The sequence below is a fragment of the Halichondria panicea genome, chromosome 1 (genome assembly GCF_963675165.1).
Source record: "Halichondria panicea chromosome 1, odHalPani1.1, whole genome shotgun sequence".
Classification (NCBI taxonomy): Eukaryota; Metazoa; Porifera; class Demospongiae; order Suberitida; family Halichondriidae; genus Halichondria; species Halichondria panicea.
The window spans coordinates 13199605-13217287 of NC_087377.1; the positions used below are offsets into that span (position 1 = coordinate 13199605).

A 17683-nucleotide genomic window follows, 5' to 3' on the forward strand; every position below is an offset into this window, starting at 1 on the left:
CACGAAAATTACCCGCTATACAGTACTAGTTGTTTCAAACCAAATTTTTAAATGTGTATCCCATAATCTGATTTATAGAGGCCACACAACATTGTGAAACCCTAGCTGTTACATAAGCTACAAGAATACACTCTGGAAACACTTTGAGTATTAGTTAGACCATGTGTAGTAGGTTTCTTAGCTGGATAGTAAACCTGAGGGAGTGTAGTGGCTGAGGCAAGCCTCTAATTGACGGAGGCGCAGCCAGGACAATTAGTGGCTTGCAGAAGCCACTAATCACTCCCAGGGTTACTATCCAGCTAAGAAGCCATGGTCTATCTCGCTTAGAAAATGCATTTTTGTGGGTACTAGTTAGAGCCCTGCTAGCAGTTCACTAACTCAGATTAGAAAAAATTTGCATATTCAAGCTTTGAAGTGGCCACTGCTAATGAGGTGTCTATCCAACTAAGAAACCTGCTAAGCAGGTCACTATCTGAGTTAGTGACCTGCTAGCAGGGCTCTAACTAGTACCCACAAAAATGCATTTTCTAAGTGAGATAGACCATGTGTAGTAGGTTTCTTAGCTGGATAGTAACCCTGGGAGTGATTAGTGGCTTCTGCAAGCCACTAATTGTCCTGGCTGCGCCTCCGTCAATTAGTGACTTGCCTCAGCCACTACACTCCCTCAGGTTTACTATCCAGCTAAGAAACCTACTACACATGGTCTAACTAATACTTAGTGACCTGCTAGCAGGTTTCTTAGTTGGATAGACACCTCATTAGCAGTGGCCACTTCAAAGCTTGAATATGCAAATATTTTCTAATCATAATTAAGTAGTTTTCTTTAAAGAGGTGGCCTTACCTCAGAAGCATTAATAAATCTTATGTGTGTTTTAACAATTTAAGAATGATTGTCCAACCCAACTGTGCTGATAATTTGAGGTGTACTGTCAAGATTGAATTGTTTGCTCAGCTCATTCATTGTATGTGGAGAATAGTCGTGCTCTTTGTTCACTAGCTGACGTGTGAAAACAACACTACAAGTATGAAAGCTCCATTAAGAAACCTTTGAAGATACTAGCTGCACTGACCACGCGAACAGTGGACAAAAAAGTGGTTGACTGTTTGTATACCTTAGCTGGGGTGAAAGGTGCTCCCATCCCAACAATTGATCATGGGCCATCTCTTTGATACTATACTCTTGCAGCAAATTTTTGCACAGATTCTAGTCGTTTGACCTGGATCTCATAGCAAGGGTCCCACAGAGTGGAACAGTATAGTCCAGAATAGGCAATACTAATGATTTGTATACAGCTGATTTAAAGCACACTAAATTAGTCTCGAGGCCAGACTCCTCCTTAGGCTAAATACAGGAATATTCCAATGATAGCTACAACATAGCCTGAAAACATTTAAACCCAGTTCTCCATACTCTGAATGGGTACATGCATGTAGTATTGTAATGTGTGTGTTCTCACTGATGTACTGGTGCATGCAGTGTATACTGTTTTGTATTAAGAAAGGAGGAAATAAATCAACTTTTTCTCGTGAATGTCTTTCCCCCTCGGCCTCATAGGCCAAGGAATACACTTAAAGTGTTTACAGCAGAGTCTAACAACACCTATAGTTGAAGTGTCTTAGAGAAACCTTATCACTGAAGATAAGCTAACCCCAACATACCACAAACAGACAATCGTTCTTCTTATAATAACTATCCCATGAGAATGAACAACAACTGTTACAGGCATCATGCACTAGCAAACAACGTGTGTGTACAGTAACAGTTACACATGCATGCATGCATTTATAAACAACCAGACTACTTCACTTCATAGTCAAACGTAACATGTCATATACTAACTGCATTCATAACAGGAACCATGTATTTGCCCACCTATAGAGACACATGCTACAGTACCAATTTATTATTATAAATTGCTCAATCTGGATAAGGACCTAATGTAGGGAACAATCATTATCTAGACAGCTGGCATTGTGTCAAGTGTGTTGATTGTCATGTGCTGAAAGCCTTGTTGTGTACGTGTACAAGCGAGGTATATGGTATAGTGTGTTTGTGTGTTTATCCAGTCTGTGTGTTTGTGTGTGTAGACTGCTACTGTAACAGCTGCTCAACGATAAATGAAGTGCAGTAAAAGTTTCTATAGGCTTCTAGTCTGTTCTTGGATGGCAGATTTGCAAAAATGCTTCGTTCTGTTAATAACTTAGCTATTCTAGTTAGCTCTGCACAACATTAACCTCAATCATGCAACTATACTAGACGATAAAAAAATAGCCGCTTATACTAATAGGATTGGCCATGCAAAGAATCATACAAGAAATTATATCGTCTGTCTGTCTCTCTATGTATTCTGAGTCTACTCACCTGGATACGATAGCACTGTGTTTATACCATGGATAGCCTCAATATAACAAGGTAGTAGTTTTAAATTTGATGTTAAAGCTTCGTTGTCGAATAAAAGCGAGCAAAAGCTAAGAAGCTAAAAAGCTCGAGCCTGCACGTTGGCCTAGATGTACACGTGGCTTTGACTCGAGGCTGTAGACTCACTAAACCTCAAATTAACGCCAAGGGTTTTCACTTCAGTGCTCTATAGTTATGTTCAATTAACACCAGCAGACACTATCTGTTCCTTGGATAAGCATGCAGTGATCAAGTAAAAGTGATTTAAGACGTCGATCGATGTAATGTTAATGGACAAGCCCTAACTAATAAACTTTCTTGATGTGTTCAACATGTAAGCTGAGTGATCGTGACTGAACTCCAGGGATAAACTAATACCATGCAAATACAGGTTAAAGTAATTTCATGTACAACAGTGCAGCTTGCAGCCTAGAGAGTAAAAAAACGCAAATTTGCTGGTATTGGTACATAAATGTAAATATCTCAAGAAATTTTGCTGAGATAAGGGAATACTCTAAAATATACTCAAAATTGTTTCCATGGAAACCAAAGGTGGTGTGTATGTGGTGGTTTATATAAGAGCTAAATGATCTATAGTGGACAATCGCTTAGCGATGGAAAAGACCAACCGTTGTCGGCTAAGGTAAGGGAACTCTGGTACAACATTCCTGAATAGTTTATCTAACATATGCATGGTTTCGTAAAGTTTACATATGTACACAAACTGATTACTACTCAATTATCGAGTTTTTTGGGTGCCTTTTCGCTTAGCGATGGAAGTCAAGTAAATTTGTCGGCTAAGGTCTAATTGTTTTTGCACATTAATTTTTAATAAATTTTCTATCTTTTGATACAATAATTTGTCCAGAAATACTTTAGTTCCAGAGATATTTGATTTTACACACATCTCTTTACGATCACCCTCATTTTCACCTAAAATGATTTTCCACTACAACAACTTTTGGGGAAATATTTTAGAATAATGTTGTAGCTTATTCATTCACCTATAAAATGGTATCAGCACAATTTCTTAGAAATATTACAACTATTCACCCTATCGTGGTATTTTACTCTCTAGGCTGCAAGCACTGTATTAACTACTAAAAACCCTACCACACACCTAGTGCTTGTTGTATTGATTAAAAGGGCGTGGAGGTGCCAGGGGTTTTCAAGTAGCTTACTAAAGCCCCGGTTACACCACACCTAATCTGGATTGAATCCAATCTTCTAATTGCCTATTTTGCTACGAAAGAGAACTAGTCTATAGATCTAAGCCAGAATAGCTCACAGTTGAAAGACCAATTTGTTTTGCCCGGCTTGCCTACTAGCTAGCTAACTGCAGCAAGATCTGGAAGAGAAGGGGGTGCTCAGCTAGACAATCAGGTACACTTTGTGTACAATCTCAGATAGAAAAAGGGGGTGCTTGAGCACCATGAGCCCCCCCTGGCTACGCCCCTGGGTCAATGTCCAGGAGCTTGAACACCGTGTTTGTAAAAGCCTATAAGTTGAACCAAAAAACTGCCGCATTAATTATCTGCCTCAACTAAACAGCACACATTCAATTCAGTAACACTGTAGAGGAAGCAATTAATGCTATATACACTTTTAGTTTAAAACACTCAAGCCATAAATTAGCCTCGATCCCAGGCCGCACTTCATCAGGGAAGTGGGCCTGGTATCGACTGCTTGTACGTGCGCTAATCTCACCCTGGTATCTGCATTGCCATGGGGGCTTTGGATAACATCGTATATGCTCAGTAAAACAATGACGTCACAACGAACGGAAGTGGATTGAAGTAAGTAGATAGAAAGTTCCATTGAAGGTTTCTAGCCCCTCTGACAGTATTGTGATAGCTACCCTTAGCCTGCTATGTTAACAAAAGACTCACAGCCTGCAACACGCCCATTTAACAACTAATGGTGAAAGTCTACTATACTACTGCTACTGACTCTGATCAGAAAGAAAATAGCTGTACAACAAACCTACAGCTCTGTCTCTAGCTAGCTAGCTAGCTATAGCTCTGTGTATGACTTTTAATATTTTGTCAGGATTATTTTCTCTGATAAATTGGAAATTTTACGGGACCAATAATTGTGCGCATGCGCAAGCAGTCAGTAGCAAGCCTTCTCTTCTCTTCAGGGGAGGCCAGTGAAGGAGTCTAGCTATAGCTCTGGGGTATATATATGGAGCAAATTTTTTTAAGGAAATATATAGTCCACAGAAGGCCATTTACTAAAGATTAATTACTAAAACATCAGTGATTAGTCACTAGGCCTTGCCCAATTATGCTGGCATAATTTTGAGACTAATAGGTGGGTGGAGCATTAAGCATATGCCAGCCTAATAGGTAAAAAAATATTAGCCTATAGGCAATTTTACCAAATTTTGTATTTATAGAAGCACTAAGCCTCAATAGCATGAGTAATGCTAATAGTTGATCTTTAACTTCTGAGCACATGGTCCACATGGTGGCTAGATTGGCTAGTAGTAGTGGCTACAAGTATATACTATGGAAGGTGCTAGTAGTACTACATCATGTACTAGATCATGCAGTTGACTATTTTCTATCATCAATATAGTTCCTTAGAAGATTTTATAGAAGCGTGGAATGTTGCAGTATAATTCTTGTTAATTATTTTTTATTGAGACTAATAGGTAATAATTAAGTACAATGCATGAGACTTGGAGACTAGACTAATAGGCAACTGTGTGGCTTCTGCACATAACTAATTGACCATTAATTTTGGGCAAGGCCTAATTATGAATCCTACAGAGTGTGGTGGCTTCACAGAGGAGGTATGACATGCAGGAGTAATAGTCTAATTATAAGACTTGATTAGCTTACTCAGTATTAATAAACCTAGGCCCACTGAACGGAATGTAATTACAGCTCTCAATCAAGCCTAATTACTCCTGCCTGTTGTACCCCCTCTGGTTGGCTTCACCTATTTAACTTGTGCACTCCTGATACAACTAAGAGACCTAGCTACTATACACCTACTCTAAAGACAAGATACAAGCTTCCTACTTTAGCCTGACACTTTTTCTTAATCAGAGGAATGGGAAAACTTACGACTCGATTGCTATGTAGATAGGAACGGGTGCGCTATTTATAGATTATCTCTTTGTACAACTATATCATGAAGCATCGTGGGTGCTGATGTCTGTGCTAAAGCTTTATGGCATGAAGCTACTAGTTATTACATATCCCTTTACCGTTCAATCGCAACCGTGGGGAAAAGGGTTATCACTTTAGTTTGAATTTGAATTTGTGGTCAGCCCAACCCACCAACTTAGCTTGATTTGATCGCCGCTCCCCCCCCCAATGAAGACTTGGCTTAGAAGTAGTCTCGAATTCCAGCCTCTTTGTAAGACGAATTTGGGGAGGGCGTGGCCAGACTAGCTTAGAAGATGGGCTCCGTTGTTGTTGTAATATTTACAACAATTTGACCTGCACATAATTATTACATTTAATGCAGTAGGAATTGATGTCTGACCATGATTGTTGCTAAGTGGGATTCCTCAAAGTTTAAATTAATGTTAAAGTCCATAATTAATGGCTGCTGCTCTCGTGAAACAGTGCAGCTTTTTGCAGCTCTTTTCTCACTCTTGCAGCTACCAATAGCTATATATTATTATGTAGCGTTCTAGTGCAAAACTAACTATATAGTAAGTAGAGTAGCAGCACTTGATCTATGGAGAAGTTTTGCTATGCAGTATTCTGAAAAGGCTGCAATGGCATTATACTCAAGAACAAAGCAAATCTACGTACAAATTGAAATCCAAGAAAACTTGAGGAAGGCGCTTACTTAGGTGTAGTTTAGCTATTCATTCTTTAGAATGATAATTATCATAATTAATTTTCACTGCACTTGATTGATTATTGAGCAGCATGGCGGTCTATATAATAGTTAGACAGGTGAGTCTGTTTAGCCCTCAGCCACTTTAGTACCCTCGCTACGCTCGGGATACTAAATCAGTGCCTTCGGGCTTCTAAATCCCACAGACACCTCCAAAACAGTGTCTAACTCATTTAGATACTAGTGCGCATGCGCAAACCGCTTGACTACAGTACAATTACTTGACAACGGAATACTAGGTATACTAAGTAAGTTGTAGGTATACTAAGTCCCATAGTGTACCTGCTCTGAGGCACTTTTCCCATGTACTTCCCATGCATGTATTTCCCGTGTAGATCTTATCAACTATAGTGTCTAAACACAGACATGCAGACACACAAACACAGTACAGATAACAAAATTATATACGTATGTTGTTGTGCGCATACGCACTGACGCATAATTATATTGAACAATGAATCCAAGCATTAATCCAATCAACTAAACAGAATCAACTAAACAGACTCACCTGTTGAGCTGGAAGAGTGGCTGCTTTGGCTGCTTATTTCCTGGCGGTATCAATATCCACAGTAGCGTAGGTGACCTGATGTTGGTCTACTGTGGCAGTTGTGTTGCCTTTTGTGTGGGACTGGCTGGAGGTAAGGGAAACATAGATTACCGGCACCACTGTAATAGCCTGGGGTGTCAGGAAACAACAGATTAGCCCTTACAGAGTGTATATACCTATACAGGTTTCAAGCTAACTGATCTGTACAATGTGAAGCAGGAAAAATATATTGGGTAAACAATGTACACTAATTCACCATACATGACACATCCAATAACACCAACCCAAACATGATTAACTTGTAATTATAGTAGTTCAGTATAGAATGCCAACCAAAACAGACACCTATATTAGTCGCAATACTTTCACGACTGCGCACAAACACACTCACCACATTCCCAAGCTGGCCATAGCTGCAGGCAGCCTCTGAGCACCCTGTACGAAGAGTGGAGCTTCAGTAATGATTGAGTATAAAGACGAGTTTCACATATATACCTGTCCATGCAGTGTTCATTACACTGTATTCCTCTTCGTTGACCACTATTTTCTGTGTTGTACAAAAATAGTCGTCATTGCAGCATAAGAATATGTGTATGTTGATGACTATATACCACATTATCACCGTTGATGATAACCTCATCATAGGTTAGTGAACTGGAGAAGGGTTCTGTGAAGCAGGATTCTGTGAGGTGTGGCAATAAACTGATGCTAACAATACACCAATACTCACCACATCCCACATTATAGGTGATTCTGTTGTAGCCTTCTTTGTTCACTGCTGGAGGCTGCATGGTACTGTGTTAAAAGAGGTAGTGAGTGAAAAACAAGTCAACCTTTTTTAGGGTCATTGTGTCTTAGTTAATAAAAGGTATATGGATCATAACACAAAACCAAGACAATACAATCGAAGCTTAAATCTTCACTAGTATTTGATTTGAGCCACACACTCTATATGACAATTAAAAACATTAATTTCAGATCCTTTGAATGTCAATCACCTTTTCTCTTTCACCTCCAGCAAGAGTAGCACCAGTATAGCAGATGCCCCATCTATAGGTAATTCTGCAGCATACATGCATGCAGGCATGACACTGAGACACATACACTCCAACAGAGCCGGGTCAGGATCACAGAGAGCAGAGTTGTTATAAGTGACAGTCACTGCACCCACCAGTGAGAACTCAGGATCAAATTGGAGGATAATGACTGAGCGCTCAGTTAGGTTAGAGTTATTGAGTAGCACTCCATTGAGTGGAGAGGCAGGTAGCACACAGGAAACTGGGTACAAGAAATGGTGTATAGACATTTTTTATAAAAGTCACTTAATTACTATAGGTTCATTTGTGCAGAAAATCTCCCCCAGTTTGGTGTCCCACTCTCCTGTAGCTAGATAGGTGGCAGTCATCCCTCTGGGAACAGTCAATCGTCACACTGCATGGAAGGTCACTTATGGACCGTGATGGTGTCGTTTTGTGGTGGGGATAATGGATCCGAGCAGTTCATTAATTGGAGCTGTGAGGTGAAAAAATAATATTAAGTGTTTGTCCAACCAAGAACTGAACTCACGAGTTGTGGGAGGGAGTGTGGGTATAAATCAGCTTAGCTTACCTTGTTAGTCAAAAATAAGCCTTCTTTGCCACTTGCACTCTCTTGTCATAAAACACGGAATCCTCAATGGTACATGGTGCGACTGGGGCTTACTACGTATATGATTGATTGATAGCGCATGTGATCTTGTTTCCACTCCATGCTGCCTGCCATGCTGCTCTTGTATATCTATGAAACCATACCTAGCCGTAAGGTTGATATAGAACTTGAGAGACCGTAGAGTCATTCCCGCTGTCTATCTAGGACAATGTATGTCATCGATGCAGAAAACTACTGCTGCATAGATCAATCTCCAGTGCACTGGATCCAGACACTAGACACAAGACGAACTTTCTCTCTCTCTAATTATTGGCATCCGGTCCTTCTTCTTCTTTGTAGCCTCCAAATAATGAAGAGTCCGCGTGCGCAGAGACTAAGCTGGACTGATAATTATGTCAAAGTTCATCTATGAAGAGTTAGAAACTAAGCTGACAGTTCATCTATAAAGAGCATAGCTCTAATTCCAATGGTAAGTAGTTCCTATAGATCTAGTATAATTAAATAAGTTATAATTTTGTTTGGTTTAGGGATCAGTGATTTGGTTAGTTTTACTTTTAGGAGGATGTCTGATTGAAGATGTATCTGTTCAGACGACCATTATATCTTCTCTGCAATCAACAAACAGAATGTATGTTTGTCCAGGAGAGATTGTTACCTATGTCTGCAGTGGAGCTGGAGATCAAATTAGGCTATCAGCACCACCACATATTCCTTTGGGCGTTCCTTTGTTGTATGTGCGTGGAGACCCTCCAGGATTAGGACGTCTAGAAGATGGCCCCATTGTATCGAATCTTATTTCGACTATTTCACCTTCGATGGTAGCAGATTTAATAGTGCAAAATTCTTCATTGCCGGAGTTCTCTGTTCGTTGCACTGTTCTTTCACCTTCTGATGAAGCTGTAGTCCAGCACAAACCTTCAGGTATATACTATAGGTATATGATACACTCAGTCAATAAACAAAGCAGTTGAAGTGTATAAGTATTCTGTGATGTGCTTGTGGTAATTACTCACCATCCTCTCGTCACCTCACTTGGGAGTAGGCCCTGGCAAATTATGCCGGCATAATTTGGGACATAATAGGTTAGGTCATTATGCTGGCATAATAGGGTTAAAATTTTGAATTTGGTTAGTTTGGTGTAAATGCAACGGTCCTTTGCTGCTGCTGAATGTGTTTTTTCTCTTTAAATGCCTTTTTATATTCTAGTGTTGAATTTCAGTTATGTTCCAATGTACAATACAGGAGATAATTGTTACTATACTACTACTGAAAAATATTTATATTATTTATGACGTCAATTTGGGACATAATGGGTTCTTTCGACAAGCATAATAGGCTGAATTTGGGGCAGTGTTCAAAAGCATAATAGGCAAAAAAAGAGCATAATTTGCCAGGGCCTACCTGGGAGTATAGGCCTATACATTGATAAGTGTGGTGTATAATTATAATTATATATCTAGCCTCGAGACCAGGCCGATTTTAATCGACCTGGAATCGAGGTTAATATATATACCAAGCTATATTAAATGATCCTTGATTTTGTTTACCATAATTATAGGTCCTCCTTTAGATGTGATTTCTCCTGTGATCGGATTTTTTTTCCCACCAAACAAAGTTAACATGGCTGGTGTGCAAATTAACTGGATGCATAATAATGGAAGCTATGATCTTAGTCACTTCACGATCCAGGTGTTTGAGAGTGACACTAACACTGCAATTAAATCCATCGCTATTTCTGCAGAAAGCACTAGTTACGAAGCAATACTTGCTGTACCCGTTAGTACGACCATGAATGTCTATGCACGTATAACAGTGACGTCCAAGTGTAACCAGACAACCAATGGAGTTATGACGGACACTATTCAGATAAATAAGAGTTAGTGGCTAAAGTAGATGAAAACCATTCACACTATTTCCTAGTAAGTATTTAGTTGTTTCTCAAGTAGACCCTCACAACAATTAACTCTAAAGCCCAATAATTTTTTTTCATTTAGGTGTATGTATAAATTTCCCCAGCAATCAACAGATAACTTGTACAATTGCAGTCACATGCATGGCATTACATGGAGCGTTATATATAATTATAGCAAACAATATTCACTCTTCCTATTCAATTGCTATAATTTATAGTCAAGCTAATTTGTTTATCAAAATAATAATCTTCTAAATTTTCCGGGGTGCAATCTATGTTGAACCATCTGTCTATAAATTCATGCCATCAATTCTATTCATGCAGGTATAAAAACAGCATACGTGTTCTGGGTACTCCTTCTAGCTGCAACAATTGTCCTAACAATAATCTAGGTATATATGTCTGTGTGTCAAAACTTGTATATAGGTGTTGATGTGTACAAGCTAGGTGTTTAATTACTTAATGTTATGCAATATTTACTAGGTTCATAGTTTAATGAGTTTGTGGTAAATGTGTTGTTTTGTTCAATTTTCTTTGTTGTGCGCAGGGCCCCTTGCTCTGGCCCTGCCCCCCTTTGTTTTTGTATTTGCCATCACCCACTATCTTCCTCAGTTGTTGTTGTTATTTGTCTAAACTCACTAAGAATTGTTGCAAAGGGTCAAGTCAACTTGTACTCTAGGATAGGTAGGAGCCTGTCTCCCAACAATAGCTAACTCTCAAACTAAACTAGCCTGTCTAGTTCTTAGTCTAGATACAAGAAAGAGCTCAACAATAGGTATATACTATCTAGCCTCAATCCCAGGCCGAGTTTTCGCTTTTATAACGGATAGGTGTGATGTTCGCCTATCCGTTATAAAAGCGAAAACTCGACCTGGGATCGAAGCTTATAATTATGCTATCAAGACTTATAGTGTATATCTATTCCAGTATTGTACTGTTACGTTCAAATTAATCGTGAATTAATTGAGTTGCTGATGTTTTATTTTCTGCAATGTCCAAGATTCTATAATGAGCGTAGGACTGACTAGAAGCAATAAAAATTTAACTACATAATACGATTATCCGGACGCCTTGGTTCCAGAGGCAGGCTGGATAACTGAATAATTATGCCGGATAATCGAGGTTCTATATACTGTACTGTTGTAAACACACTAGCCTCTCTAGCCTGTTAGTGAGGGAACTACGCTAAGTACCCCTGGATCTATGTAGACTTTAAACAGCGTTTCAATTGATATGACTTTTCAAGCAACAACAACACAAATAATTCTAGTCCTACTTTTATACACAAAAATGAAAGAAACTTCTGGAATTGTCTTTCTAAGTCCTTACTAGCCTCGATTCCAAGCCGCTGAGAAAGACGGCCTGGTATACACTGTTTACGCATGCGCCAGAATTACCAAGAATCTGGGTAATCGTAAATTGCAGTATATTTATCAGTATTCTTATTCCGCATTAGTTTGTAAAACATTGATATCCGTTTCATTTATAATGATGTCATTGAAAAAAGAAATCTAGTCCAAGTTGTGTAATGGCTGCTACCTTCTCTTCTGCTCTCGCGTACGCGTTATCCTGTGTTGGAAAACCAGGTCTAGTCTTGAAAGACAAGCAGCTGGAGGCGTTGAAGTGTCTGTACGCTGGTGTTTATGTGGGTACCGTACCGACCGGCTATGGCAAGTCCCAGAGCAAGTCCATCTGCTTTCCAGACACTCCCTTTCTTGATTGATGTGAAGCTTGACAGGACCAGTGCACCTCTCTCTGAAAGAAGTGTTGTGATGGTGATTTCTCCTCTTGTTTCTCTGAGTGAAGCCATCTTCAAAGTGTTGGTGTGTCTGTTCGACGTTCAGTGCCATTCTCTCTGGAAGGAAGTATTGTTGTGACATTTGCCGAAAATTGGTCACAGAGTAAGTACGTGGTATCTGATCCGAGAACTGTGTGGCCTGAATGTGTTTACAATCCGAGGGACTTGTGTGTATCCGATCCGAGGGACTTGTTGCTTGAGTGTGTATCCGGACTTGTTGCTTGAGTGTGTATTAATGGATAGTGCTTTCAATGGTAAATCTATTGTGTAAGTCAATAAGTAGTCCTCACATTATGTTACGTCACAGCCACTGTACTTATCCACATTCATTTATTTTTTACCCACAGGTTTAACTAATTTCTTATGAGATTAACTGTCGCCTGAGTGTGTATCCGATCCGAGCCTCAAGTTAATGAATAAATCTACAGAGCTGATGTTTTACTTAGCTGTCTCTGTCTACAGTATATACAGAGAGAGGTAGCCTCTTCTTTTTCTTTTTTCTGTTCTTTATCACAATAAGATAAAAATTAATACTGTTTTAACGTTCAATGAGATAAAATACGGTAAATAATAAATTAATTGTCCACCCACGCGCCAACAGTAAATACCAGGCCCACTATTCAAGGGGCTGGAGTCGAGGCTAAGTCCTTACTAGATCTAGAAGCATTCTGCACAATCTTACTACAATAACAATACATGTAATTAACAAACCACTAAATTACTGAACTTTAACACTTAATAAGCCACAGGTCATGTAGTGTAGTCTAGAAGTATCCAACTATAGCTTACCAAATTAATAAGTCCGTTACAACTGTATAATAATTAGCGGGTTATTTTCGAGGCACTAAATTTTCACGGATTGCTCAAACTAAACATTTCGCAGATTTTATTTTTGAGGATAGAGGTTCAAATGACCACACCCCTACAGTAGAGAGGTTTTAATATCGGAAAAGTATTTTCGAGGCACTAAATTTTCAAGGTAAATAACCAGCTATACTATTAATAGACCAAGAGCTAAAGAATTTAATCAGCTTTTAATTGCTCTGACGTTACAGCTGGATGCTCGCGTGGGCGTTATACATCTATGCACAGGTCAACATTAGAGGAGGTACGACAACATCACGTGCATGGACAATGGAATGTCAATTAACATGCAGCAAAATGCTAATGATGGGAGGGGCAATTATCCTGCAGATCACACCTATCTACTTTTTGCTGCTGTTGATTGAAATTCCATTGTCCACGCACGTGATGTTGTCGTACCTTCTCTGGGTCAACATTAGAGGATGTACGTAATGACATACAGGAGCAATAGTCTAATTATAAGCTTGATTCTGTTACTTTATATAGAGTACAGGGGGGGTATTATGAGACCTCTAAATGTTTCTGACCCCCTTGTCTTGCAGTAATCTTGAGGGAGCTAAATAGCCTGTTCACTAACTACTATAATTATGGTCAATAGGCTTTGCATGTAAGCAAAAAAATTAGTGACAGTGCTTTTTTTGCAGCTAATACTAGCATTTAGCGTTCAAAGTGGTTCGGGTATTATGAGACAGGGGGGAGTATTACGTGACACCATTGCAATTAATTAATTTTAACGCTAATTGGCTGCTCTAACATATCTGGAACTTTCTGATATTAAAATATAGTGATTATTCTGCCTATAAAAACAGTTACTCCTGTTTTAATAGATGAATTTTACTATGACTCTCCTTTTGCTTTGCATCCATTACTATACTAATGAAAGCACCGCAGGTGCTGATGCCTCGGTGAAGATGCCAAAGCTACATAACATAAAGCTACTAATAGCTTTGATAATTTTGCTGCATGCAAAAACTCACCGAGTGGGTAATGATCGACCATTATTATTGTTAAACGATCGATGCCAAAAGTTCAAGTCTAAAATTAATGGCTGTATTAGCAGAGCCTTGCAGCTCTCTTCTCACTCTTGCAGCTACCAATAGCTAGCGTTTTAGTGCAGAGCTAACTACTAAGTAGAGTAGCAACACTCGGTAAACAAGTTTGGCTACGTGCTCTTCTGAAAAGGCTGCAATGGCATTCCAAGTAAGCAAAACTAGGTATAACTCGAGAACAAAGCATTATTTTGCAAATCCACGAATTAAAATCCAAGTAAACATGACTAGAAGCCTATAGAAACTCTTATTTGCACTTGATTCATCCTTGAGCAGCTGTAGCAGTCTACACAGACAGACAGACACACAGACACACAAACACACTACCGTATACCGTATAGCGGGTATATTTCGAGGGTATAAATTTTTGCGGATGGACCATTACAAAGGATTTTGCGGATTTTATTTTCGTGGTCTGAGTTCCAGCCTTTTGGCGCATGCGCACATCAACATGCAGCTGTTACCACCACACCGTTAGCCTCGAATCCAGGCCTAGCCTATAACGGTGAGGCACCTCTTATTGTCGATAGGTGTGGTCAATAATACTGAACACGCCTACTATTCAATAAAGATATAAATTTTCGTGGGTATAAATTTTCGCGGTAGAGGCTCAATCCGCGAAAACCGCGAACATTTATACCCTCGAAATATACCCGCTATACGGTACCTCGCTTGTGCATGCGCACCGAGGCATAAACACACAAACACACTACCGTATACCTCGCTTGCACATGCGCACCGAGGCATAACTAGTAGTGTGTGGATCACCCCAAACTGGAGAAACGATTCTCACAGGTGAGTATTTCATGGGTAGCAGTATATAGTAGGTCAACGATTTACTGGTAATGTCGTTGAAATTGCTAGTTCCTCATGTGGTTCGCAGAAAGTACTAAGCCTAAGTAGTCCATGTATCAATAATTATTAACAGACAAAATGCTCATTGCTTGTCGCTTGCCGGTAGAATAATCACAAGTGTTAATGAAGAAATGCAATGACCATATACCACTATCTACATTCAGGTGCGAAACAGAAGGTCTCGAGGCATCATTAAGATCTAATACAGCGTAAAAGTGGAGTCTGTTCTTCAAGAAACAAAGTCAGAACTGGATCACCTAGCTATTAAAATACTGTTGGAGCAGGAATTTAGGATTAAATTACCCTAATTATTTCACATTTGTGTGCCAATTTCATATTAAAAATAATACAAGAATGAATACTGGTACTAACTATACTTTACATACAGAAAGAAAAAAATCTTATTTTGATATTGTTCTTGAAGAGTGTTGTATCATTGAGCAGGTAGATTGATCTTTACACTGTATGATGATACCTCGAGACCTTCTGCTTCGCACCTGAAGATAGTGGTATATGGTAATTGCATTTCTTCATTAACACTTGTGATTATTCTACCACAATGTGGCATCTATATGAAGCGGCTACCATGCTCAATGAGACAATGGGGTACATTTATGGGATGCAAACATAAAAAGCACTCTCGGCAAACGATAAGCAATGAAAATTTTGTCTGTTAATTGCTACATGGACTATACTTAGGCTTAGTACTTTCTGCAAACCACATGGGGAACTAGCAATTTCAACGGCATTATCAGTAAATCGTCACAATGCTTGACCTACTATATACTGCTAGAGTAAGGCATCTAAATTCAGACACGATGTATGTTCAGACACTCATTCTAAGGAGACAAGCAGTGATAAAAAATGTTCTTGTGTACCATCTGATCAAGCATGTGTTACTATGAATGTATGCAAAAAAGAATTGATAAATATCAACTACCTAGTCTTCAAGAGCTGAAAATGTGCTAGTGTCTGATAAACGGTAAGAACAGACAAAAAAATCAATCACCAGACACAACCTACCGTTTCTTCTGTAGGGGCATATGCTGAGAGTCGCATAGTAATTATGTAAGGACAATAACTAAAGAATAAAACTCCCAAAGTTGGAGTTGCAAAACGCTTGTATGTCCATGCAGCAATCATTTTTCTGCTGAGTCACTCGCGTATATAGCGCGTATCAATGATCAGACAGCAGAGGAGGTACGACATGCGTGCACGAATCACTACAAGTTCAGGGCTTGCGGTCACGTGATGATGCCTGGCCGCACTGAACTTGTAGCAGGGATACAAAAGAAAGGGGATTGGAAACGACCGCCCACGTCCTATGTAAAAGGACTGACATCCGGTGAAGCACTCCGTGTAATTAATTGCGCTCGCAAATAATTACATGGAGGACTGCGCTACGGTTTTGTATCCCTGGTTTCTAGCTCTCCTATCCACTAGAGATCACTCAGGGCCTGGGAGATACTCGAGAGAAGTAAGCTTATACCACTGACAAGCTCTAAGTCCGTTGTCTTTACTCTGTTTCCAATTTTTTTTTTAGTTTAGCTTGAATTACTCTATGTCAACTTTTCTCTGTCCCTTCTGTGAAGTCAAAACAGCAAAGGACATTGCTTGACTTGGTTATTATGTATCTAAGTGCTACATTTATTTCACTAGAGTGGTAGTACTATTACTATAATTAAATCCAGACAGAATATATAGCTGAAGCACTCCCATGTTTTAATCAGCTGTCTCATTGTCTCATAATACCTTCTTCTACCCTAAATCATCGATCGTTTTTAACAAAAATCATGGTCAAATCAGAATCTCCATTGACTTCATTCGAATTTCCATCACTTCCAGGTGGCTTTACTTCTGAGTTAGTGATGACCTCTGACCTCCTGTAAAGCCAATTGGAAGTTTTGCTTCTAAAGATACCTTAGATAGTAAAATTACAGCAACGAAGTATAAATCACAGCTCTATAGCAACTGCTAGCAACTGCTAGCAACTACCGTATAGCGGGTATATTTCGAGGGTATAAATGTTCTTGGTTTTCGCGGATTAAGCATGAACCGTGAACATTTATATAACCGCGAATTTAATATTGCATGCATGCATGTAGGCTGCAAAAAGGCGATATTCCCACGAAAATTAAATCCGTGAAAACCTGCATTTCTGCGAAAATGTTGTGGATGGGTAAATACCACTCTCCAGAATTTTTACTGAGCATTTGCCGCAGCAAAAATATTTACCGGGCCAGTTGCCGCGGCAAAAACTTACGTTTACGACATGCCTCGATTTGGAAACTTTGTGTGCTCCCTGTGATATTTCTGATAGAGCAAGCCTGAGGGCACCCATGCATTTATGACGCCTTGAAGCGTCAATGGCAGGCAAAGAGTAATCATGAACTAGCTATACTGCACTCACAACTTTAGTTTTATGATTATGCCTCGAGGCGTAGCCGCACGAGGGATACGGTAAAGCTGACTGTGTGTGTGTCTGTCTGTGTGTGTGTGTGTGTATTCCAGCTATAACTGCTCAACGGTTACAATGCGACGAAAACTAACAGCTTCTATAGGCTTCTAGCCACGTTCTCTTGGATTTTGATTCGTGGATTAGCAAACTAAAGCTTCTTTCTCGAGTTATGGCTAGTTTGACTCACATTGAAGGCTGTTGCAGTCTCTTCAGAATCTTTCATAGCATCATCTGTCCTCACAAACTTTCTATTCAACATATGAGTTAGCCTTGCACTAAAGCGCTAGCTTTTTG

At 39.4% G+C, this 17683-nt stretch overlaps 1 protein-coding gene and 3 long non-coding RNA genes across 5 annotated transcripts in view; 2 read left to right on the forward strand and 2 right to left on the reverse strand.

Moving 5' to 3' along the window:
* Positions 1 to 755: 755 nt before the first annotated feature.
* On the reverse strand, positions 756 to 8738 carry LOC135350007 (uncharacterized). Its single transcript, XM_064548693.1, has 9 exons — positions 8415 to 8738; positions 8137 to 8318; positions 7805 to 8084; positions 7537 to 7601; positions 7418 to 7488; positions 7302 to 7353; positions 7198 to 7241; positions 6768 to 6891; positions 756 to 5850 (listed from the first exon to the last, which is right to left on the reverse strand). Exons 3-8 carry the CDS (start codon positions 7906 to 7908, stop codon positions 6817 to 6819), a joined length of 411 nt encoding a protein of 136 aa, XP_064404763.1. The 5' UTR covers positions 7909 to 8084; positions 8137 to 8318; positions 8415 to 8738; the 3' UTR covers positions 756 to 5850; positions 6768 to 6816.
* A 63-nt stretch (positions 8739 to 8801) lies between these two features.
* Positions 8802 to 11118, forward strand: LOC135350590 (uncharacterized). 2 transcript variants are annotated; one of them, XR_010399200.1, is made up of 4 exons: positions 8802 to 8922; positions 8981 to 9374; positions 10012 to 10372; positions 10690 to 11118. It is a non-coding gene; the product is annotated as an uncharacterized LOC135350590 (long non-coding RNA). The 2 variants fall into 2 exon arrangements; XR_010399199.1 differs by having other exon boundaries at positions 10012 to 10329; positions 10690 to 11116.
* A 580-nt stretch (positions 11119 to 11698) lies between these two features.
* LOC135350465 (uncharacterized) lies at positions 11699 to 12705 on the forward strand. The gene is made up of 2 exons (XR_010399157.1): positions 11699 to 12430; positions 12511 to 12705. It is a non-coding gene; the product is annotated as an uncharacterized LOC135350465 (long non-coding RNA).
* A 2651-nt stretch (positions 12706 to 15356) lies between these two features.
* LOC135350633 (uncharacterized) overlaps positions 15357 to 17683 on the reverse strand; it is a 75212-nt gene continuing 72885 nt past the window's right edge. The window contains exon 8 of the long non-coding RNA XR_010399216.1: positions 15357 to 15428. This is a non-coding gene — a long non-coding RNA (uncharacterized LOC135350633). The remainder of the gene's footprint in view (positions 15429 to 17683) is intronic.

Excerpts from the sequence above, each read along its gene's own strand:
- LOC135350007 (XM_064548693.1), bottom strand. The coding sequence starts at position 7,908 with ATGTGTCTCAGTGTCATGCCTGCATGCATGTATGCTGCAGAATTACCT. Across the intron at positions 7,354-7,417 it reads TCATCAACGGTGATAATGTG|AAAATAGTGGTCAACGAAGA; the intron begins GTATATAGTCAT and ends TGTACAACACAG. Across the intron at positions 6,892-7,197 it reads ATGGCCAGCTTGGGAATGTG|CCAGTCCCACACAAAAGGCA; the intron begins GTGAGTGTGTTT and ends CCTTACCTCCAG.